The 19,132-nt window shown below is 37.9% G+C and overlaps 1 protein-coding gene across 4 annotated transcripts in view; it reads left to right on the forward strand.

Annotated features, from left to right (window-relative positions):
- Window positions 1–759: 759 nt before the first annotated feature.
- The window catches only part of ZNF236 (zinc finger protein 236), a 73,960-nt gene continuing 55,587 nt past the window's right edge, over window positions 760–19,132 (forward strand). For 3 of the 4 annotated variants that reach the window (XM_050329951.1, XM_050329961.1, XM_050329979.1), the window contains exons 1-5: window positions 760–887; window positions 9,527–9,669; window positions 11,111–11,275; window positions 14,356–14,534; window positions 17,637–17,761. In XM_050329951.1, coding sequence (XP_050185908.1) covers window positions 827–887; window positions 9,527–9,669; window positions 11,111–11,275; window positions 14,356–14,534; window positions 17,637–17,761 — 673 coding nt within the window. In that variant the 5' untranslated portion in view covers window positions 760–826. The remainder of the gene's footprint in view (window positions 888–9,526; window positions 9,670–11,110; window positions 11,276–14,355; window positions 14,535–17,636; window positions 17,762–19,132) is intronic. The other variant, XM_050329970.1, reaches the window with a different exon arrangement.

Consider the following 19,132-nt stretch of genomic DNA (forward strand, 5'->3'; position numbering starts at 1 on the left):
GCTCTGCACAGGACCATCCCCAGGAGTCACACCATGTGCCTGAGAGTATCATCCAAACGCTTTTTGAACTCAGTCCGGCTTGGTTCTGTGACCACTTCCCTGGGGAGTCTGTTCCAGCACTCAACCACCCTCCGGGTGAAAAGCCTTTTCCTAACACACAACCTAAACCTCCCCGACACAACTTGAGGCCATCAACCACGCGCCTTTGGCGCCAGTTTCTGGGCTCTGAAAGCGAGACTCCAGCCCGCACAGAACCACAGAATTGTTAAGTGTTGGAATGCCCCCTGGAGATCATCCAAGCCCAATCTCCCTGCCAACGCAGGGTCACCTAAAGCAGGTGACACACCAACGCGTCCAGGCGGGACGCTCCTGCCGGCAAGCAGACCCGCCGTGCCGGACCCGGCGCTCGGGAAGCGCGGAGACACCGTCCAGCCTCTACTCCATGCCCACTCGGGCTCCAGCTCCTTCGGGCGCCATCCCGGCCCCGCCCGCCACCGCTCCCGGATGTGCCGACCTTCCCCCCCCCCTCACCACGGCGGCCGGGCGGGCGCATGCGCACTGTGTGCCGCCGCCGCCCTCACCCGCCCGTGCCCCCCGCCCGCCCGCCCGGCCCTGCCGTGAGTTCCCCGCCGCCTTCGCCGCGCCTCGCCCGCTCGCCCCCGCCCGTGCCCCCTCCGGCAGCGCCGCCGCCCGCCCCCGCCGCCCCTGTGTAGGGCCGGGCCCGCCCGCTCGTCCCCGCCCCTCCGTCCCCCTCCCTCCGCCGGTGCCAAGTGTGTGTGTGTGCGTGCGCCGGGGGGGCGGGAGGGACGGGGAGGAGGGGGCGGCCATGCCGAGGGGGCGGCCCCCCGAGCCCGGCGGGGAGAGCGGCGAGCCCGGCGCCGAGGCAGGTAACGAGTGCGGCCGGGCGGGCGCGACCCGCGCCCGGGGGTGGGAGGCGAGAAGCCTCCGCGGGCTCCGCATATAGTCCCCGGATATGGGGGAGGAAGGCCGGGTCTATTGTGCGAGGGTACAGGCGGGCGGGCGGAGGGGAGGAGAGGAGAGCGGAGGGAGCCGGGCCCGGCCCTGCGGAATGATACCGGGCGGGCAGCGGCCGAGGCCGGGGCCGGGGCCGGGACGCCTCCCGCCCGGGCAGCGGGGCCGCGGCTGTGGGGGCCGGTGGAGGAGGGTTTGTCGGCCCTGGCCGTCCTCCTCCTCGCTTGCCTCCTCGTTCTTTGGTCCAGTCCCGGCGCCGGGCCGGCGGGAAGGGCCGGGGAAAGAGCCCGGGCCTCCTGGCGGCGGCCAGGACGGGAAGGCTCCGGCTCCTTCCGCCGCTCCTCTCCTTACCTCCTCCTCCTCCTCCCCCCGGCCACATTAACGAGAGCTTCGAATAAAGGATGATAAACAAATGGAAAATGGGGTTCAACTCGTCCACTTCTCTGATTTGCAAGGAGAAAGGCGTTCTTTTTTTTTTTTTTTTTTTTTGAGGCCTTAAAAAACATCCTTGTAGTCGTTTTCTTTGTGGGTATATGTCTAAAAAAACCCCCAAAACATCACCCCCCCCCCGATTTTCTTTCCCGATCGTGTATTCGATTTTAAAATTTTTGATTGCGTTTTAGTGTTGTCGATGACTGGACAGTACTTCAGGGCAGGATTGGTTTTGATAGGGATTTTTCTGACAGTAGTTGGTATCTAGTGAGTTTTATGGCTCTTTAGTGCAGTTCATTCCTGCTGATGTTACTGGGGTTCTATGAGCAGTATCTGATTAAGGCCTATAAATTGCAAAAATACCGTGTTTCAGGTAGGCCTGAAACCCTTATCTGTGACTTTTTCAGCACAAGGCCTTAGCAGTAGATTTTGGGGGTTTTTTTTGTGTGTGTGGTTTTTGTTTTTTTTTCCAGTAGAACGGAGTGAGGTTTCATAAAGCATCTGAATACTGTGATTATTTCTGTCATACAAAGCCAATTAATATTTTTAGTATATATTTAGAATGCCTGGTTTTCTCGATGCTTGCAGATGAGCTCTGGCTCTGCAAGGGGAACGTGTAGGTGAGCCTTCTGTAGAATACTTTTTTTGTAGGATTGAAGTGTGCTGACAGGCGAAAAATAACTGCTGTGCTGTTAGGTGAATGTTGGGAAGTTGGATAAAATGTCTTCTACTGTGCGGAAAGCCATATGGGCCGCAGTTTTCAATGAGAAGTGTTTGGGGTTTTTTCTTTTGTTGTTTCTGTTGGGACCATTTATCTCAGCTTTAGATCACTAAGTAATATGTAAAGACAGTCCCAAAGAACTTTTGCTGTTATCAGCTTTAGAGGTTGAGGGTTTGGGCTTTTTTAAAGTTTACTTGAACTCAAATACCTACTTAATTCTCTAGTAGTTCTTGAAAGGGTACACATGTCATACATGCATAAGCTCCTGTAGTAATGGCTTGATGCACGAAGGAGAAAAAGATCAAAACTGAGACAGGCTGTCCAGAAGAAGTTCCTAGTAACTGTGTTAATTTTGCTTATAGTTGGGTCTTGATCTTAGACTCTTCCTATGGTAAGAGATGTATATGGCTGCCAGGACTTAATGTGAGTTTCATCACAGTCTGTATTTTTCACGTATTTATTTCTTTTGAAAGAAATTTGCTCATTTACTAACGAAATTGTTTCATAGAGGTAGTTTGCAGACAGCAGTTTAGTATTACAGGGTGTGGGGCTACCGTGAGGATTCAGAGAGATCTGTAACTGCAATGACTGTCCCTGCTTAGGCAAATTTTGTGGGTTCTGGTGCCTTTCGTCCTTCGGATTTCAGTGGTTTGGGAAAACAGCAAAGTCAGTGTTGGCAAGTGTCATGTTTTTTTCTACACTTGTGTGTGACAAAAAGAGGTCATGAATGAGGAAGCTCTGGCTGAACAGGACAGCTTGAATTAAGGAATTTTATGTTCTCAGGACATTTGGCTGTTTGTCCCATTTAGATATAGACTGACAGACTTTGAAAACTAGTTGTGCAAGTGAAGTATAGGCTTCACTTTTAGCAGAAGGAATTTTTTTTTAGAAAACAGGTGTTTGCAAAAATAAATTTCATATCTTTTACTTAGGAAATCGTACATTTTTCGGTTCTTTTTTCGTGTGGTCCTTGGAATTCCTACATCCTTGTTATGCTGATGTCTACCATGGAAGAGAAGTGTTGCTCTGTAGTTGTACAGTCTGTATGCTTATGGTGATGCATCTCTGAGAGAAAATAAAGGTGAATTCGTAATGTTATGCAGCTTCCTTTAGACTTCTTTAACCACCATGCATGTCAAAGACTAGAACAAGTTCTTTGTTCTAAGAAAATTAAATATATTGGATTAAAAAAATGAACTCTAGACAGCAATAGTCAAAACAATATCATGACCTCAATAGCTGCTATTCTGAGATAATCTTTTTTTGTCATTGTAGTGTTTCCCCAAAACTATTTTGCAACGATTTTTTTTTTTTTTTTTTACTCAATTGAACTGTTCAGTTTGACTTCTCTGGGCACAAACGGAAAAATGGGAGGTTCTGTCTGAGCATAAGGAAACACTTCTTCAGTGTGAGGGTGACTGAGTACTGGCATTGGTTACAGAAGGAAGTTGTGAAGTCTCCTTCCAGAGAGAGGTCCTTTCTGTTGTACTGTGATGTTTGTCACTCAATAGCAGTAACATGAAATGAGCAATTTTGACCTTCATGACTATGAGATCTTTTTCAATTAGCAGAGGAGGAATTCTTTGAACAGCAAAATGAAACATTTCAGGACATACTGAAGCATTTTTTAAGCCTAGAGTGTATGTCACGTATTAAACCTAAAGACCACTTTTGCACAAGTTTGAACTGAATTCTTTTATGAGTGCAGTTAAAACTTGAGTATTTTGTGCCTTCAGGGGGCCTGAATTGTAACATATTTCACATATGAAAAGTGGTAAATATTAAATACACAAAGCTGAGAAACAGAAGATGACATAGCTCTGCAGAGCTGGCTGGCTGTATTTTGTTTGCTGCCTGTCAGTCCTCTAGCATCATTTATGGTATGAGTGTATTGAATTAGGAGAAGGTAATTTTGAAGGCTTTACATTCCACTTTTCTATAACTGAAGCAAATTGAAACTTGAACTCCCAAGTGAAGTCTTACCAAATTTTTGCTATATAGATTATTTTAGTAGTTGTGTATTAGGGTGTTATGTAGTGACCTTTGACTGACAAGAAGAGAATGGGGGAGTCATGTCTCGCAGGCAACAATAAAGAGTTTGAGGTACTGCTTGTGTGATGTGCTCTAAGTCTCTTAAATACAACAGGTATAGGTAATGCCTTTTTAAAACATACAGGAGGACAACTGCCCAAACTTTTGCCTTAAAAAAGACAATCATTAGATTTTAATAGTGATACTGTTGTTTGGCTGTTTAACTATTCTGCAGTAAGAAAACCTGTGGTTATTTATGAGGGGTGTGTTGGGTCTTAGGGAGAAGATGATAAACTTGGATTATACTGGTGTGCTTTAATTCCATGCTGGTTCCTCACTATGCTTGAAATATGTGTGTGTCTTTTCCCAAGTAATTATGCAGTTGAATGACTTGTGTTTAAGTTCTGTCTGTGTGATAACTTCAGCCCTCCTGTCCCTTCTCTCTAGCTTTCTGCCAATTGCAGAAATTTTATTCCCTATCGCACTTGTGCTGATACCTTCATACCTCATTTATTCATATGCATTAAGTGCTTCCAGATATAATTAAAATTTCTATTTGAGACCTCTCATGTCTTTCTTGTGAGTTTTTTTGCTGTAGTTGGATTTTGTTCACTCCCTGGGAGAAGCACGATCATGTAGTAAATCATTTACTTCATTCAGAAGTTTCTGTTAACACTGTAGTGTCTGGGCACAGCTAAGGGTCATGGTCTCAGCCAGGATATATCCAAATCATATAAAAACAAACAGCTGAAAAACGATGGCTTGGTATATTCATATGCAACTGTGGAAAAAAAGTGTAACTCCCGTTTTGGAGTATTTAACAATAAATATGGCAGTATTTACCTGAGTGTCAGATGAAGCTATCAAAGTTGGTGCCAATATTTTCAGTTATCTGTGTAGATTAAGATGATGTGAATGGTGTGGATATCTATGTAGTGGGTTGACCTCGGCCAGCCATTAAACATCCTCCAGCCATTCGCTCACTCTCACAGTAGGGTGAGAGAGAGAACAGGAATAGCAAGAGCAAGAAAAAGCTTGTAGTTTGAAATGAAGACAGTTTAATAAATAAAGTTTAAAAAAAAAGAAAAATAAAAAGGTAAAAACCCCCAAACCAAACCAAAAACCCTCAAGCCAGCTGAATCACCAACTAAGAAAAAAAGCCCAACCAAGTGATGCAAAGGCAAATGTTTGCCTTTAGTCAAAGATTTAAAACACAGCTGATAGGAAGGAAGTTGACTCCATCCCAGCCAGACCCAATGCAATCCATTTAGCATCTAACCAGCTATGATGGAGCTGTTAATTCCGTGTCCTGTCAGGCTTCTCTGCTGCTGCAGTGCATTAGTGTAGCTGTGCAATGGCTGGAGTCATCTGCTCCTGAAAGGAGTGCAGCTGCTTTATGTTGGCACATGCTGAGTGATTGGCCCCTGGATGTCTATCCCAGCAGTGCACTCCTGGAAGCCAAGTGTATGGACTGGTACTACTTTACATTCCTGATTGTATGTTGACCAAAATGTAATAAAACTACATTGTCTTATACAAGCAAATCTTGATTGATTTCTGGATTTTGATTTGATATGTGGACTGAGAGTTGGTCTCTCCCCTGCTCTTCCCATCAGAAGCCATGAGTTTTTGTTTACGAGTACTGAGCAAAATTTAAAGTAAACTGTTTCTTTTATGATTGCAGGACTAGGCAAAATGTTTTAATGATTCATTATCATTTGTGTTCTGTGGGTTCAAGTGTAGTATGAGGAAACGCCAGTATTGCCATCCCTGTTTTGTTCTCCTGTCCTACCACTTTCTTTCCACTCATAAATTAGTAAATAGGTTTTGATAGGGTCAGACCCTTTTGTCCCTAGGCTTGCCAGCTGCCATTTAACTTCAGTGACAAGTTTTCATCTGCGAATTTCACAAGCTTGAGCGCTTTATTCGCAGTGTCCTCTCAGTCAGATGCGAGGAGGTTATTAGAGATCTAATAAGGCTGTGCTGCATTCACAGCTGAATGAGTCCATCTGCGCCTTGCAGAGAGGACTGCAGGCTGCCATGAGGCACAGTGCTGCTTACATAAGGAGGGAATGGCTTGGAGTGCTCTAATTCTGTCTTCCTCCTTCCACGCTGAGTTGTCATCAGTGGCTTATAGCAGAGAGCACCTGCTTGCTGACTCAACTCCCGAGGTCAAGTGTTGGTGAAGGCTGTGGCACAGCTGAGTTGACCCGAAGTGATTGCTGCTGCTCTATGAGGGCCAATAAATTTAAAATAGAAAGTACAGGTTGTAACATTAAGAATATTTAAATAAGACCATCTTTAAACTGAAAGTTTGTTATCATCGGTTGGTACTTCACAAATCTGATTCTACTGTCTATGGGCACTGTGGGCAAACTGTTCATTTGAAAGTACATACAGGCAAAAATGTGTTTGACAGTGCATAATGAGCTAAGTGTTCCCTCTTTAGTTTAATTGTATGGATACTTGACTGTCTCTCTCAGGCTGTGATGTAGTAAGGTTGATTTATGTTGCAGCTAGACTAACACGCAAATTGGAAAAAAATAGAAAGTGACAGTAGATTCTACACTGTTTCCATGCAATTCATATTAATAAATGGCAGTATTTTAAGCTTTGCACCTTTTCATCGAGGTTTATTAATTAATTAAAATGCAGTATTTTAGGTTATTACTTTGACTTTTATAATAGAGGTATCAGTGTAAATAAAGTCTTCATCTGGATATTAATTCTAGCAAAAAGCTTTGTCAAAATGTTATTTCATTTTTACTTTGAAATAAAGACAGACTCAAGCCATACTTCTTGAATCTGGAACACCTGCCTGAAAAGTCAAAATGTAGCTCACTTGTTTGTTAATTTTAATTGACAGTGTCTTTTCTGTTTATCTTGTTATCCCTTTCTGTTTATTTTAATGTTAATAATTTCCATCTCTTTAAAGAAAAATTAAAATACTGTCTTCTTGTATATCTCTGCAATCAGATTTTATGGAATTATAGTCATCAAATTCTGTTGAAACATCACAAGATATTTAATTTTTCATTATATAGGTAAACTTCTTTTTGGATTCCAGAAGAAAATTCACAGCCTGTAGATTAATCAGTATTATAGTCGATATTACAGATAAATAATCAATATGACAGTTGTGATACACGTTTTAATGAAAATAATACCTAGAAAATGTTACTGAACCAAACCCGATGTCACTTAGTAATGTTATTCAGACACAGTGAGCATGTTGCTTTTTCTGTTTCCAAGTTAGCACCTTTGATGTCAGTGTTACACTTTAGCTACTTCAGTTGCTTAGGCATTGTTTTTGTATATTATCTGATGTCTTTGATCTTAAGAGTGACTTTAAAGATAATAATCTCTTTGGTTGAAGGAGAAGGCTTGAAGGCCTTTCTAAAGTCATGGATTGGGTCATTTTTCAGTTGCCAATTTAAAGTGGGAGGTCAGGCTTTCAGGGGGTTGAACAATTACTCCTTTTTCTAGGGGAACAGAAGGCCTTCCACATTACGTTTTCATATAGCCCAAGTATTGGAGTAGATTTTTCTTCCCCATCTCTTGTCCTGCAACTATTTACAGAAACTGATTTTGTGTCCTTTATTCAATTCAGGCATATTTATCACAAGGATGGTTAAAGGACTGTGTCTTTTAGTTAAAGCTGTGGTTTTCAGTTATTGAAGAAATGTGACCATTTCAGGGTTGTTATTGATAGTGTCTGCATATACTATGAATGGACAGCTGAGAGTCTGTTAAAAGATGCAGTAGGTTAACACATCATAAATATTTGTGGTACTTATATCTTTCTGTTACAGAGAAATACTTTATAACTAAAGTTTGCAAAGCAGAAATTAATTGGGCATCTCAGTCCAGAAATTGGAAGTGTAAGTCACTAGGACATTGTTTTTACTTCTTGCCCAAAATATATTGTGCTGCAATGTTTCCTACAGCTTCTTCAACTACAAGCTTTTAAAGTTTATTTATGAGAATTTTAGCAAGAAAAAAATACGGTCAGGACATAAGGTACTGATTTTTTTTTTTCCCTTGTAAATGTTGTGCTGAATGAGACAGGACTTTGAAGTGGGTGCAGTACTGAGCAGAAATACTATATGAATTGTAATTTTTTATTTCCTCTGAGGAAATGTAAACAGGATGCTGTAAACTTCTATTTGTATTGTTACTCCCTGTGCCTAATTCTTACGTTCATAGTGGAAAGTACTAACTTAAAGAGAAACATCAGGTCTTGTGTATCTAGATAACAGAATCAGTATTGACTTCTTTTTGTGGTCTGTTGTTGATGTAGTTGGAGCTGTAGCAATGTTTGAAACTGAATTCTGTAGATTTTTTGTCTTGAATATCCCTAACCTGCAGCACAAGTCAATCAATTTTTATTTTCATGTTAATAATAATGCTTTGAGTGATAACGATAAGTCCTCCTGCCAATTGCTTTTCTTCAAGTTATTCTTAAATAAAGATAACTTCTGTAGTAATACGGTATCTTCTCAAATGTAAAATGTGTTTAACGTAGTTGAATTAATATTTTCTGCATATCATAAAGTATTTATAGGTTGGACTGGCCATTTGAGCAAGAGGATATAGAAGCTTGCAACTTGTATATCAAAAGTTACGTGATTTTAGGAGTTCAAAACAAGAAAATTGTATGGGTTTAGACTGGGTCTAAAGAAAAAATACATCTCTTTCTTCATTGACTTTATGTGTACACAGTCTGACTTGCAGTTTATTGCATCTCTCTCAGCCATTTGAAACAGTGAGATTTTTTTAACAGAAATAATGAGAGGTTTTACAACTCTAAAGGTTTTAATATAAGTTTTAATAAAGGTTTTACATCACTAAGTGTAGAAGAAAGAAAAGATGTCCAAATTTTTCTTAAGTGAAAAAAAGAGAGAGAGAGAAAGAAGTGGGGAAGGGCAGAAAACCTATACAGTCAGAACTGCTGACTATGTAATTTTAAAAGTCTTAGAGACACATGAAAGTCTTAGTTACACAAGTAACCCCTGGCAGTATCTTACTCATACCCAGTGTATCTGGCAAGAGTTCTGTTCTGTTGCAAATTTGACCAGTGTGTATGAAGCACAGAAAGAATTTGTTTCAAATTACTGGGAAAAGATGATTGTTTATCTCTTTAGCAACTGGCAGTTAGAGGTATGGATATATTTGGTTGATCTGTTGTCAATGAAAGCAGTAATGTTTTTGACTGAGATCTGCAAGATCCCTTGAATTTAGAGTGTTGTATAAATCAAAATCTTGGAGGAGTTGAAATAGTTTCAGCTTCAAAAAATTCCTGGTTTTTACAGTAAATTATAAGTAGATGAAATATGACTTTATACAAATGTTTTGATTCTTGTTTTTTAGATGATGTTCTGACACCGAATATAGAGAACGGAAATTTTCCCTACCAAGCACCTAACTTCCATAAGTGCGAGATTTGTTTGCTGTCTTTTCCAAAAGAGACCCAGTTCCAGCGCCATATGAGGGATCATGAGCAAAATGACAAGGTATGAATTCTAGTAGATATAACCAGGGTATAATGATATTTTCATATACTGTCAAGTAAAGCTAACACAAGACATCTTTTCCATTTTTTTAATCACACCACTAATAATTACTACTTGGGGACCTCAGAGTTTTGTTAAGTTCCTTCTCTTTCATGTTTTCTTTGAGACAGGACCTTACTTTGATGTTGTTTAGTTAGATTGCTCTTTCCAGATCAGTAATTTTTAATTTTAGCTATTATCTTTGACTTATAAAATATTCAGTTGGATGAGAAAGTGTATGGGTTTCTTTCAATCAAATTTTGGAAGCAATTCTGTACATTAGCAATAAAAAGAAAATAATACTTAAATTGATTAACTGAACCTCACTAGCAAACTAATTTAGTACGTATGTATTAGTCAGTAGATTAATGTCATCACTTTAGCTGCTTACAAATCAAATTTAGGAAAGAATGAGAAAAAAACAGATATGTGATTAAGACTGGAACGACTTTTTAAATTAAACTTTTGCCACAGGTTGCATCTGTAATGCGAAGTATGTAATTTCTTTTCCTTGCTTTCTATTTCACAAAGCTGGAACTACTTATGTATTATGGAAAAATAATTTTTTTGCTTTTTGAGGTAGTACATACAGATTAATTTTTACAAAATGTAGCACTTTGAGATAATTTATGTATACAAAGAACAACTTACAGAAGATTCAGTGTTGTAAAGTTGATATATGGTTGTTAAAACCATGCTATTACGCAGTTTTGTATGAGCCTTTATATCTAGAAGTGAAGGTGTGCTTAAAAAATGAAAACTAATTGTGCAGATACCAACTGAAGAGCAGTCTATCCTAGCATAAACTAACTGCTTTGCTGCTTTAGTTATTAATTTTGGTTAAGAAGATATTACAGAATCATAGAATATCCGGAGTTGGAAGGAATCCTCAAGGATCTCTGAGTCTAGCTCCTGTGCCTTCACACCACAGCCCCAAGAATCATGCCATGTGCCTGAGAGAGTTGTCCAAATGCTTCTTGAACTCTGTTAGGCTTGATGCTGGGACCACTTTCCTGGGGAACCTGCACCCAACCACCCTCTGGGTGAATCATGATCACAGTTAAAGTAGGAAAATATATTTCCATCTCCTGCTCGTTCCTCTCTCCTGCTAACTTCATTCTCCTCGGACAGTCTCAGTTTTGAACCTCTGCTTTATTTCATTCCCCTGCTTTCTTTCCCCACATGCTCTTGAAATGCTGTATTTGTATTTTCAGTAGTGAGATGCAAAGGAGATAAAATAATTAAGATTGGTATTGTTTAGGATTGTTATCATATGTAGGTACTTGAACTGCTCTTCTCTTTTTAACATTTTGATTTGTATGGTTATATGTGTCACCTGGGGTATACGTAACTTAAGGGAAGATTGAATTTTGTCTTTATTTTTTGTGATTTTAACCAACAGCCTCACCGATGTGACCAGTGTCCGATGTCATTTAATGTTGAATTCAACTTGACACTTCATAAATGTACTCACAATGGCGAAGATCCTACGTGTCCTGTGTGCAACAAGAAATTCTCCAGAGTAGCCAGTCTGAAAGCTCATATAATGTTACATGAGAAAGAGGAGGTAATTAATTAAACTTTATAACTTGAAATTTTAAAAAGACATGTCATAATAGTTGTATTTAATCCCTTACCTGTATGTTTTAGATTGGATGATTGAATAAATTATTTGATTCAAAAGAAATAAAAAGCTTTTAGTGGGGAGTCTGTTTTAATAATAGTTAGAAAAATTAGTAAGCTGGATATAACTAAGTATTCTCATCATGTCTTTGTTAACAAAGAAAATCTGTGGACGTTTGACATACATATATATATAAATAGTAAATGATTGGTTATTTACAAATACTTTTATTTTGAAGGTATTTCTGTGACTTCATCTACATTGATAAGCCCATATGTAATAATCTGGGTGATCGTGATTGATGGCAGATGTTGTGGTGAGGCAGTCTCACCATCTATAGAAAGAGATGAAGTTATTGCCTTATCTACAACTCGCACCTCTGTTTTTGAGTGGTTATTTCACTTGAGAATGCTTCGTGTTCCTTTCCCTCTCAAAACTTAATTTCCCATTTTTAGAAGGCGTTGGTTGAATTCTTAGCAAACAGTTAATACGTAGTGGTGTTTTGCACACTTTATAGGCATTACTGCATTATTGCAGTTGCCAGAATTGATTACGTTGCCCAAAATACCAAGTTTTCCATCAAGTAATTGCTTCTTTCCCCTGTGAAGGCTTTTTTAAAATTACACTTTGTGTTGGACAATTGGAGCTGAACCAAGCATGCACTTTTATCATCTGACCTCTGATCATAAACATAACAGTGGTATGTTTCTTCATGCCAACTGCAGACAGCTTTACAAGCAGTTTTGACCACTAAGTTTGGGATAATAGGCCAGTTTGTACTTTTCTAAGCCAGGCAGGGCATACCATGTGTAGAGATTGTATTCCTTCTTTAGTTGTGTTTTAGTTCATGTTTTATCGTGTACACAGCCAAGTTAAGTGGCCTTGAGTTCAATTTTGTTCCATGTTAATGTATCTATAATGATACATGGCTTAATGGGTATTATTAAGGAAACTCAATTTATAAATTGCTAAAAACATCAGAATAAGGAAACTAAGCATCAAGAAAGACACCTGAGAGTGACTTTTGGTATTCATTCCTGTCACTAAGTGATTTTTCATGCACTTCAGCAGCTCTGATTTTGCAGATGTCAGAAGAATAGGCTGTGTGATGCCTTCTAATTTAAAATTCAATCTGCAGCTTGAATATTAAATTTATAAAAATATGAATACCTTTCAATTGCCAATGAATATGTTCTCATAATACCCAATAATTTTATGATAAACCGAAGATGAATGTAACAATTAATTTACAGAGAACTGCAGGAATAACTTACCCAGTACTTATGCCCAGGACCTGTAGGAGATCTGGAATTTGAACTTGAAGCAGAGGGTATTGATGATGGCACTAGCTGTCATTCAGGAGGTTTTCATAAGGATCATCATAAACTGAATTTGTTATGTAAGAACAATATTTTTCAGTAAGAAGTATTCAGATTTGAGTGTATGTCCTAGAAAAGAAAGTATTATTTGTTGTCTTACATGGTAACTTGAATCCGGTAATAAGAACATGTAGGTTAGATTAAACAAGCAATTTTTGAGTTGGTAATTATTTTCATCAAAGGGCTTCAGCTTCTTAAGCTTTTTTGTGGAAATGTCTGGTGATACTGCAGAATTTTTTTTTTTAGACTTCAGGAAGAAATTTATTGTCAAAACATTTTAAAAATAATACTGCATACCTGTGTTCCTCATGATTAAAACATTCTTGTCAATTCCTTATTTAAATGATAATAAATAATGGCCAGTCTTCACGAGTGAAGATCCGGGGAAGGTCTTTACACCTTCCAGCCTGCGCATTGGATTTTTTAGGTGAGACACAGTGTGCGCGGAACTGAGCCCACCCTTTAATCCTAAGGTTCATCTGCCGGGGCCAAGCGAGCTTGGACAGTGGCAGCGAGGTCCTTAGGACGTAGGTGGGTTGCCTTTAAGGGCTAATGAGCCCCACCTGCCCGGGAGTGGCCCTGACCGGGAATCGAACCCGGGTCTCGGAGGTGATAGCGACGCGCCTTTACCACTAGACCACTATTGTTTTCTGTTGTTTTGTTTTTATTTTTCTTCTTGATCATTTATGGAGGGGAACAAAAGGGGGGAGAATAAAAAACATTTCCATTTGCAGTGATAATCACAGTTACTGAAAAGTAAACTGTCTGAAGTTACTTACACACACCGGTGAGGAACAGAGATAATGGACATTTTTAGACATTTAAGCTTAACTCTCAGCTTAGATTTTTTAAATAAAGATAATAAAGATAGAATGACAAATAAAAATAAAGGATTTCATAAAACAAAAAGAAGTCAAGAGCTTTTAGTTTTCATTTAAACAATATGTGACTTTGATTCTGCCTCTGAATTTCAGAGAAGTGGCAATAGTTTTGCATTAAACATTAGAAGTATAATTTCCATTCTAAATGACATGGAATAATAATATAACTGGAAAATGGTGTGTTTAACGCTGCTGTAAAATTAATGGGTTATCTGTCAAGAAGCATTATGTGTCCCTGTTGATTTCTGTCGGCTTTTCTGTGAAGATAGCTTAAGAAAATTCAGTACTAACTGTAGTGGGATTACTGTTTAAAAGTGACAGTCTATATAATTTTAACAAGTAAAAGTTAGAAATCCCTGACTCTACAGTTAAGATGCTTGTGGTTAGAAAGTAGCATTTGTTACAAATGTTTCTGTAAACCATAGTGTGGTGGCGCTGAGGTAAGTTTCTCTCTGTGTCTTGAACCAACCTACTAAGGAAAGAGAGACTGGTGGTGCTTGTTTCTGCTGCCATGTGAAATTTTTTCAGAATTCAGTTTCAGTGGAGTTTCTTAAAATATAAATATTAAAATAATCTTGCAGTGATTATTGTTCATGATTTATATTATGGGACTCATAAACTTTTTTTGCTGTATACTTTCATTACTGCTTGCTTCCAGCTGACAGTGTCTATAGAAGGATACATTAATCTGCTTGAGCAAAGCTTGTGGATGTACCGCTGTTTGGGAATATTTTTAAAAATCAGTGTCTATTATCTCTTTCAGAATCTTATCTGTTCAGAGTGTGGAGATGAATTCACTTTACAGAGTCAGCTGTCCATACACATGGAAGAACATCGTCAAGAATTGGCAGGCAGTAGGATCCACAGCTGCAAATCTTGCAAAAAGGAATTTGAAACTTCCTCACAGCTAAAGGAGCATATGAAAACTCACTATAAAATAAGGTGACGATCTCGGGATTGTAACAAAATGAGCAGATGTTAGTTTCATGGTGATAGCTGGGAAAAGCAGGAGTAGCATTTCTAGTCAGCAAAATACCATGATTGATGCAGATAATTTCTTTTCTTTGGTATGCTATTATGAAATGGCATTTGCTTTTTAAAACTCTGCTAAAGTGGGTGGTTATTTTTGGAGGCCTTTTTTTCCCCCTGTTTTTGTATTTAGGCACACATACTAAGCATAGTTCATCTGCTAGCTATTTGTAAACATGGGTAAAGTTTTTCTGCTGCAAAGTGATTTTTTGAAGCATGTTTTTGATTTTAAAGGCTAATAGCAGTACATTGAAGCAAATGTATATTAATTTTATATAGCCTTTCTTATAATGACAAAAGTTCTCATGATTGCCTTCTGCAAAGTAAAGTTGTTCATCACAGTTTAATAGTTTTTTGCAAGTGGTCCTCATCACAACCTCCCGTGAGTTTCTTGTAAATCTGAAAAAGCACAAAAGGAAGGGAAAAAAAGAAGCCTGACAAATGCTGTTCTTATTTTTGGTGGATATTTGTTCTGTCCTTTCTTTCAGCTCTCTAGTTTAACTTTACTTGTAGGAATGTGAGAATTTTTTTAAGTTAGAAGGAAGAAAAATTTAGTTCTATTGGTTTAGTTTATACATTAAGAAAGCCTAAAGTCTTGACAGGTGATCTCTCTTAATCTTTACCTTGTTTCTATAAAAAACAGATGGGGAAAATTGTGTGCTTAAAAACAAGATATACTGTCTATTTCCAGATCTTTTTGTTAGCAGATGATACAGGTTCTAAGATCTTAATAGCTGTGTTCCAGAAGGCTGAAACAAGTGTTGTTTTAGATTTTTGCAAACTGAAATTTGAGAGCTTGAAGTATCACGTTATGTTTGTATTGGGTTATATAAATGTACAATATTGCATGCAAAAAGCATTCCTTCTTGTGGGCATCTCCCGTGTAGAGATGTTTGGATGAATAAAAAATAGAGGAGTGAATATAATATGATGGTTGTGATTTTGAGGGAGTATTATGCATGCCCCATGCTGACATAAAAGACGTCCAAGTGCTTCATGATCATTTGTTTATATTCCTAGGCATGGATAATTTCTGGATTCAGAACTTTCTTATATGGCATTCACCTTATTTATCAGTTCAGATGTAGAGACATGTTGCAGTTGTGTTCAATAAACTACAGTCTGTACTGGTGCTGTGCTGTCCTTTAACCAGCAGTACTAATACAACCCATGTGATGTGAGCAGGGTTAGTGACTTGATGCAGTGTTCCCGCTCCAGTTCATCACAAAGCTAATGTAGCTCAGAGCTGTGTTTCATCGGAAATTATTTTAAAAGGAAAAATGTGGAAATTCAGATTTTATTGTTGCATGTGAAAAGATTAATTATTGAATTATGGAAAGTTAATATTTGGTCTAACTCAATTATGTAGAGTGTATTTAAACTTCAAAGACATACATCAATTTGACTACTGTTTTTCAGTGTAAAATAAGCGCCAGAGATTTTTTTAGGATTTTAAATTATGAAGAGCTTTGTTCCCTTAAGTTTTTTTCTTAGAGTGGATGCACTTTTGTTGCCAAAAAGGTAATTGTTCTCTGAATCATTTGTATGGAAGACTATTGTGAAGATTTTAGATTTAAGTTTAATACTAATTTAAATACAGTGTTTAGCTTTTGATGAAAAGAAAATGGTCATTCAGACTCTAAATAATGAAGTAATTTAGAAGGTGATCTGATCTTTAACAATTGTCCCTACAACTGCCAACAAATCAGATATTAGTTTTGTTCTTAAAGTGCTGCAGATATAGTTAAGACATGTTGCTCATTGAAGAGTGTATTCTGATGATCAGGCTGGTCTAGATCTGTCCTGAGGTGAAAAGAAGAGGCTGTAACATCTGTGCCGTTCTTTCTCCTTCTTTTCAGTTTTCAGTTGACTTATTATGGATACTTCGTTAAATTTTAGTAGATATAATTAATATGTAAAATTAAAATATATTACCCTCACTGTGCTTATTCTGTAAGGTTATAAAAGGACTTTAAAAATACATGTAATTTTTTAAAAGTTATTAGAAAGGAAAATGTGCTTTCCTTTAAATATACGCTGAATATCTGTGTTCTCCTAGAGTGGAAAGATGCAGCATTTGAGAAGTTTATGATTTCTTGTGTTATGCACAGACTATTACTTCCCTGCGATTTTCTTCTGTTATACAACTTGTCTTTCAATGTGGTGGTGTGCTTTGCACTTTTGCTCCACATTAGCTAATTCTAAAATTGTTTGATATCAGTTAGAATTAAGCAGTACTGAGAAGCTGGATTAATGTATAGGTGTTGTTACTCTGGCAGTATGGAAGATAATGGAATGCTCTCAATACTGTACTGGTTTGCCCACTGCCTTCTGGCTTCTGCTTGTTTTCCTGAGTTGTTTTGATGGTCTGCAAAATCTAGGTTGTTTTTTTTTTTTTCCAGTCAGTTTTCCACATTGCTGTTGATGTTTCTCAGCAGTCATTTAAACTGGTTAGTTTGATTTGTAGACAAATGAATTTGGGGAATTTATATCATCTGTTACTATGGTCCTGTGGAGAGTGTGATTTGTATTTGAGGGGCAGGGGTAAATATTTGGGTTGTTAAATTCTTAGCTTGCTCTTAATAGAGTTCAGCAAGTGCATTGACACTCAAATTCATGAGATTTTCGTATTCTAGTTAAGAATAAAGGACTTGCTGTGTTCAGGAAAAGAAACAGAGTTGCACAGAGTTGAAAGTTCCCATGAAAATAATATTTGTGAAGTGACTGTATACTTCTGGCAGAATTTACCCTGAAAATGCCTCTAGAGAGCCTCTAGGATATATACATTTGTATTACAGGAATAACTAAAATTCTTGGTGCGTGTAGGTACTTAGAAAAGAACTGATTGCATTGTTCTTTTAGAATCATTATAGACTTTGGTTTTTCAGTGTTACAGCTGATACTGCATGTTAGCAAGTTTACACTGTGCTAAAAACTATGGGGTAAAATAAAATCATTAACATAATGCTCCATATTAAAATTATTTAATTATTTTATATTTTTTTTAAATGACAGAGTATCAAATACCAGATCTTACAACAGAAACATTGACAGAAGTGGGTTTACCTATTCCTGTCCTCACTGTGGAAAGACCTTCCAGAAACCGAGTCAGTTAACGCGACATGTTAGAATACACACAGGTAAGGCTGTGGAAGTAATTATTTGCTTTTGTTTTACAAAATTCAGTTAACTTGTGAAATGCTATTCTTTTTCTCCCTGTTGGGACTTGAAATACTATCAATACATTTCACTCATTAGATACTGTTAGCTCTTGGGTTAAAATAAACTGTATGTAATTCCTTTGCTTAGCAAATGTGTATTTTCAAAATTTCCAGATTCATATAATTGCAATTAAAAAATAAAATTAAAAAAATAAAGTACTCTATAGGTTTCATTTTTTACCAAATATCAGTTTTGGTACTTGAAGTTTCAGTGGGACCTAAAATTAGAATGTCTAGGCAAGGGCAAGTTAGCTACTCTAAATAAGATCTTACATACTCTAGAGAGCAGGTTCTAAAATCTACTATCCCAAAAAAGAGTAAAAGTACATAAGAATTAATAATGCTACTAAAATATTGGCCTTGCATTTGTTTTTAAATTGATTTATTTGAAATTGCAAAATGATCTTGGGATGTGATAAGCCTAGATTGTAATTTTGGTAATTGAAGAAGTTCAGGTGGCTGTTCGAATTTGCAGAATGAAAAGCAAATGGTTTTTTGCTAAATTGCTGTCGTAAATATATGCACACTTAACCCTTAAGCAGTTGAAATAATTGAAAAATGCCAAGCATAAAATAAGTTTTGGAAGTTTACAGATGACTAAGAAAAGAGTTCTTAAGTTTCAGCCAGCTATTCGTGGTATAGCAGGAGTTTGGCTTTAAACAGAACCTTCATTGGAGGTGTTTCAGTGCTTTGCAATATGTATGTATTTTTCATATATATTGAATAATTTACTGTTTGTCTAGTTTTCAGCTAGTCCAAGTATGCAGTTATGTAAGTCTGCAGTGTTGTTTATGTTAGCAGTCTGTTCAGGCACAGATGTGATGAGTTGCTGTTTACAAGAATGGCTTTGTTTAACCAAGGGAAAAATAAAAATACCATTTCATGACTCTTTCTTAAGAATCTTTTAAAGTTCAACAGACCCAGTTATAGAACAGTAACACAAGAGGTCACCCTTGTACCTGCTTTAAAAAAAGTGCTTCAAACAAATACCCACAAAAAGGTCAGCGAAAGCTGAGTGTTTTAGAGTCTTGATTGTGTTTGGTACATTATTTTAGCTTAGTCTAGTCAAAATTGAAGAAACAAGATTATAGGTGGTTAAAGATGCTTATTTAAAGCTTCAAAAGTTCAAAGGCATTTATGATTCCTTTAAGGAATAAAAAGGTATTTGTCTACTGGGAAACCAGAGACAGAAAATGCAGTCCCAATCTGCACATGACAGTAGATAATTTTAAGTTCCAAGTAGGTAGCAAATACTCATTTAATTTGTGAATTATGTTATTACTCTAAACC

The sequence above is a fragment of the Myiozetetes cayanensis genome, unplaced genomic scaffold (genome assembly GCF_022539395.1).
Source record: "Myiozetetes cayanensis isolate MyiCay16 unplaced genomic scaffold, myiCay2020 scf1, whole genome shotgun sequence".
Taxonomy (NCBI): Eukaryota; Metazoa; Chordata; class Aves; order Passeriformes; family Tyrannidae; genus Myiozetetes; species Myiozetetes cayanensis.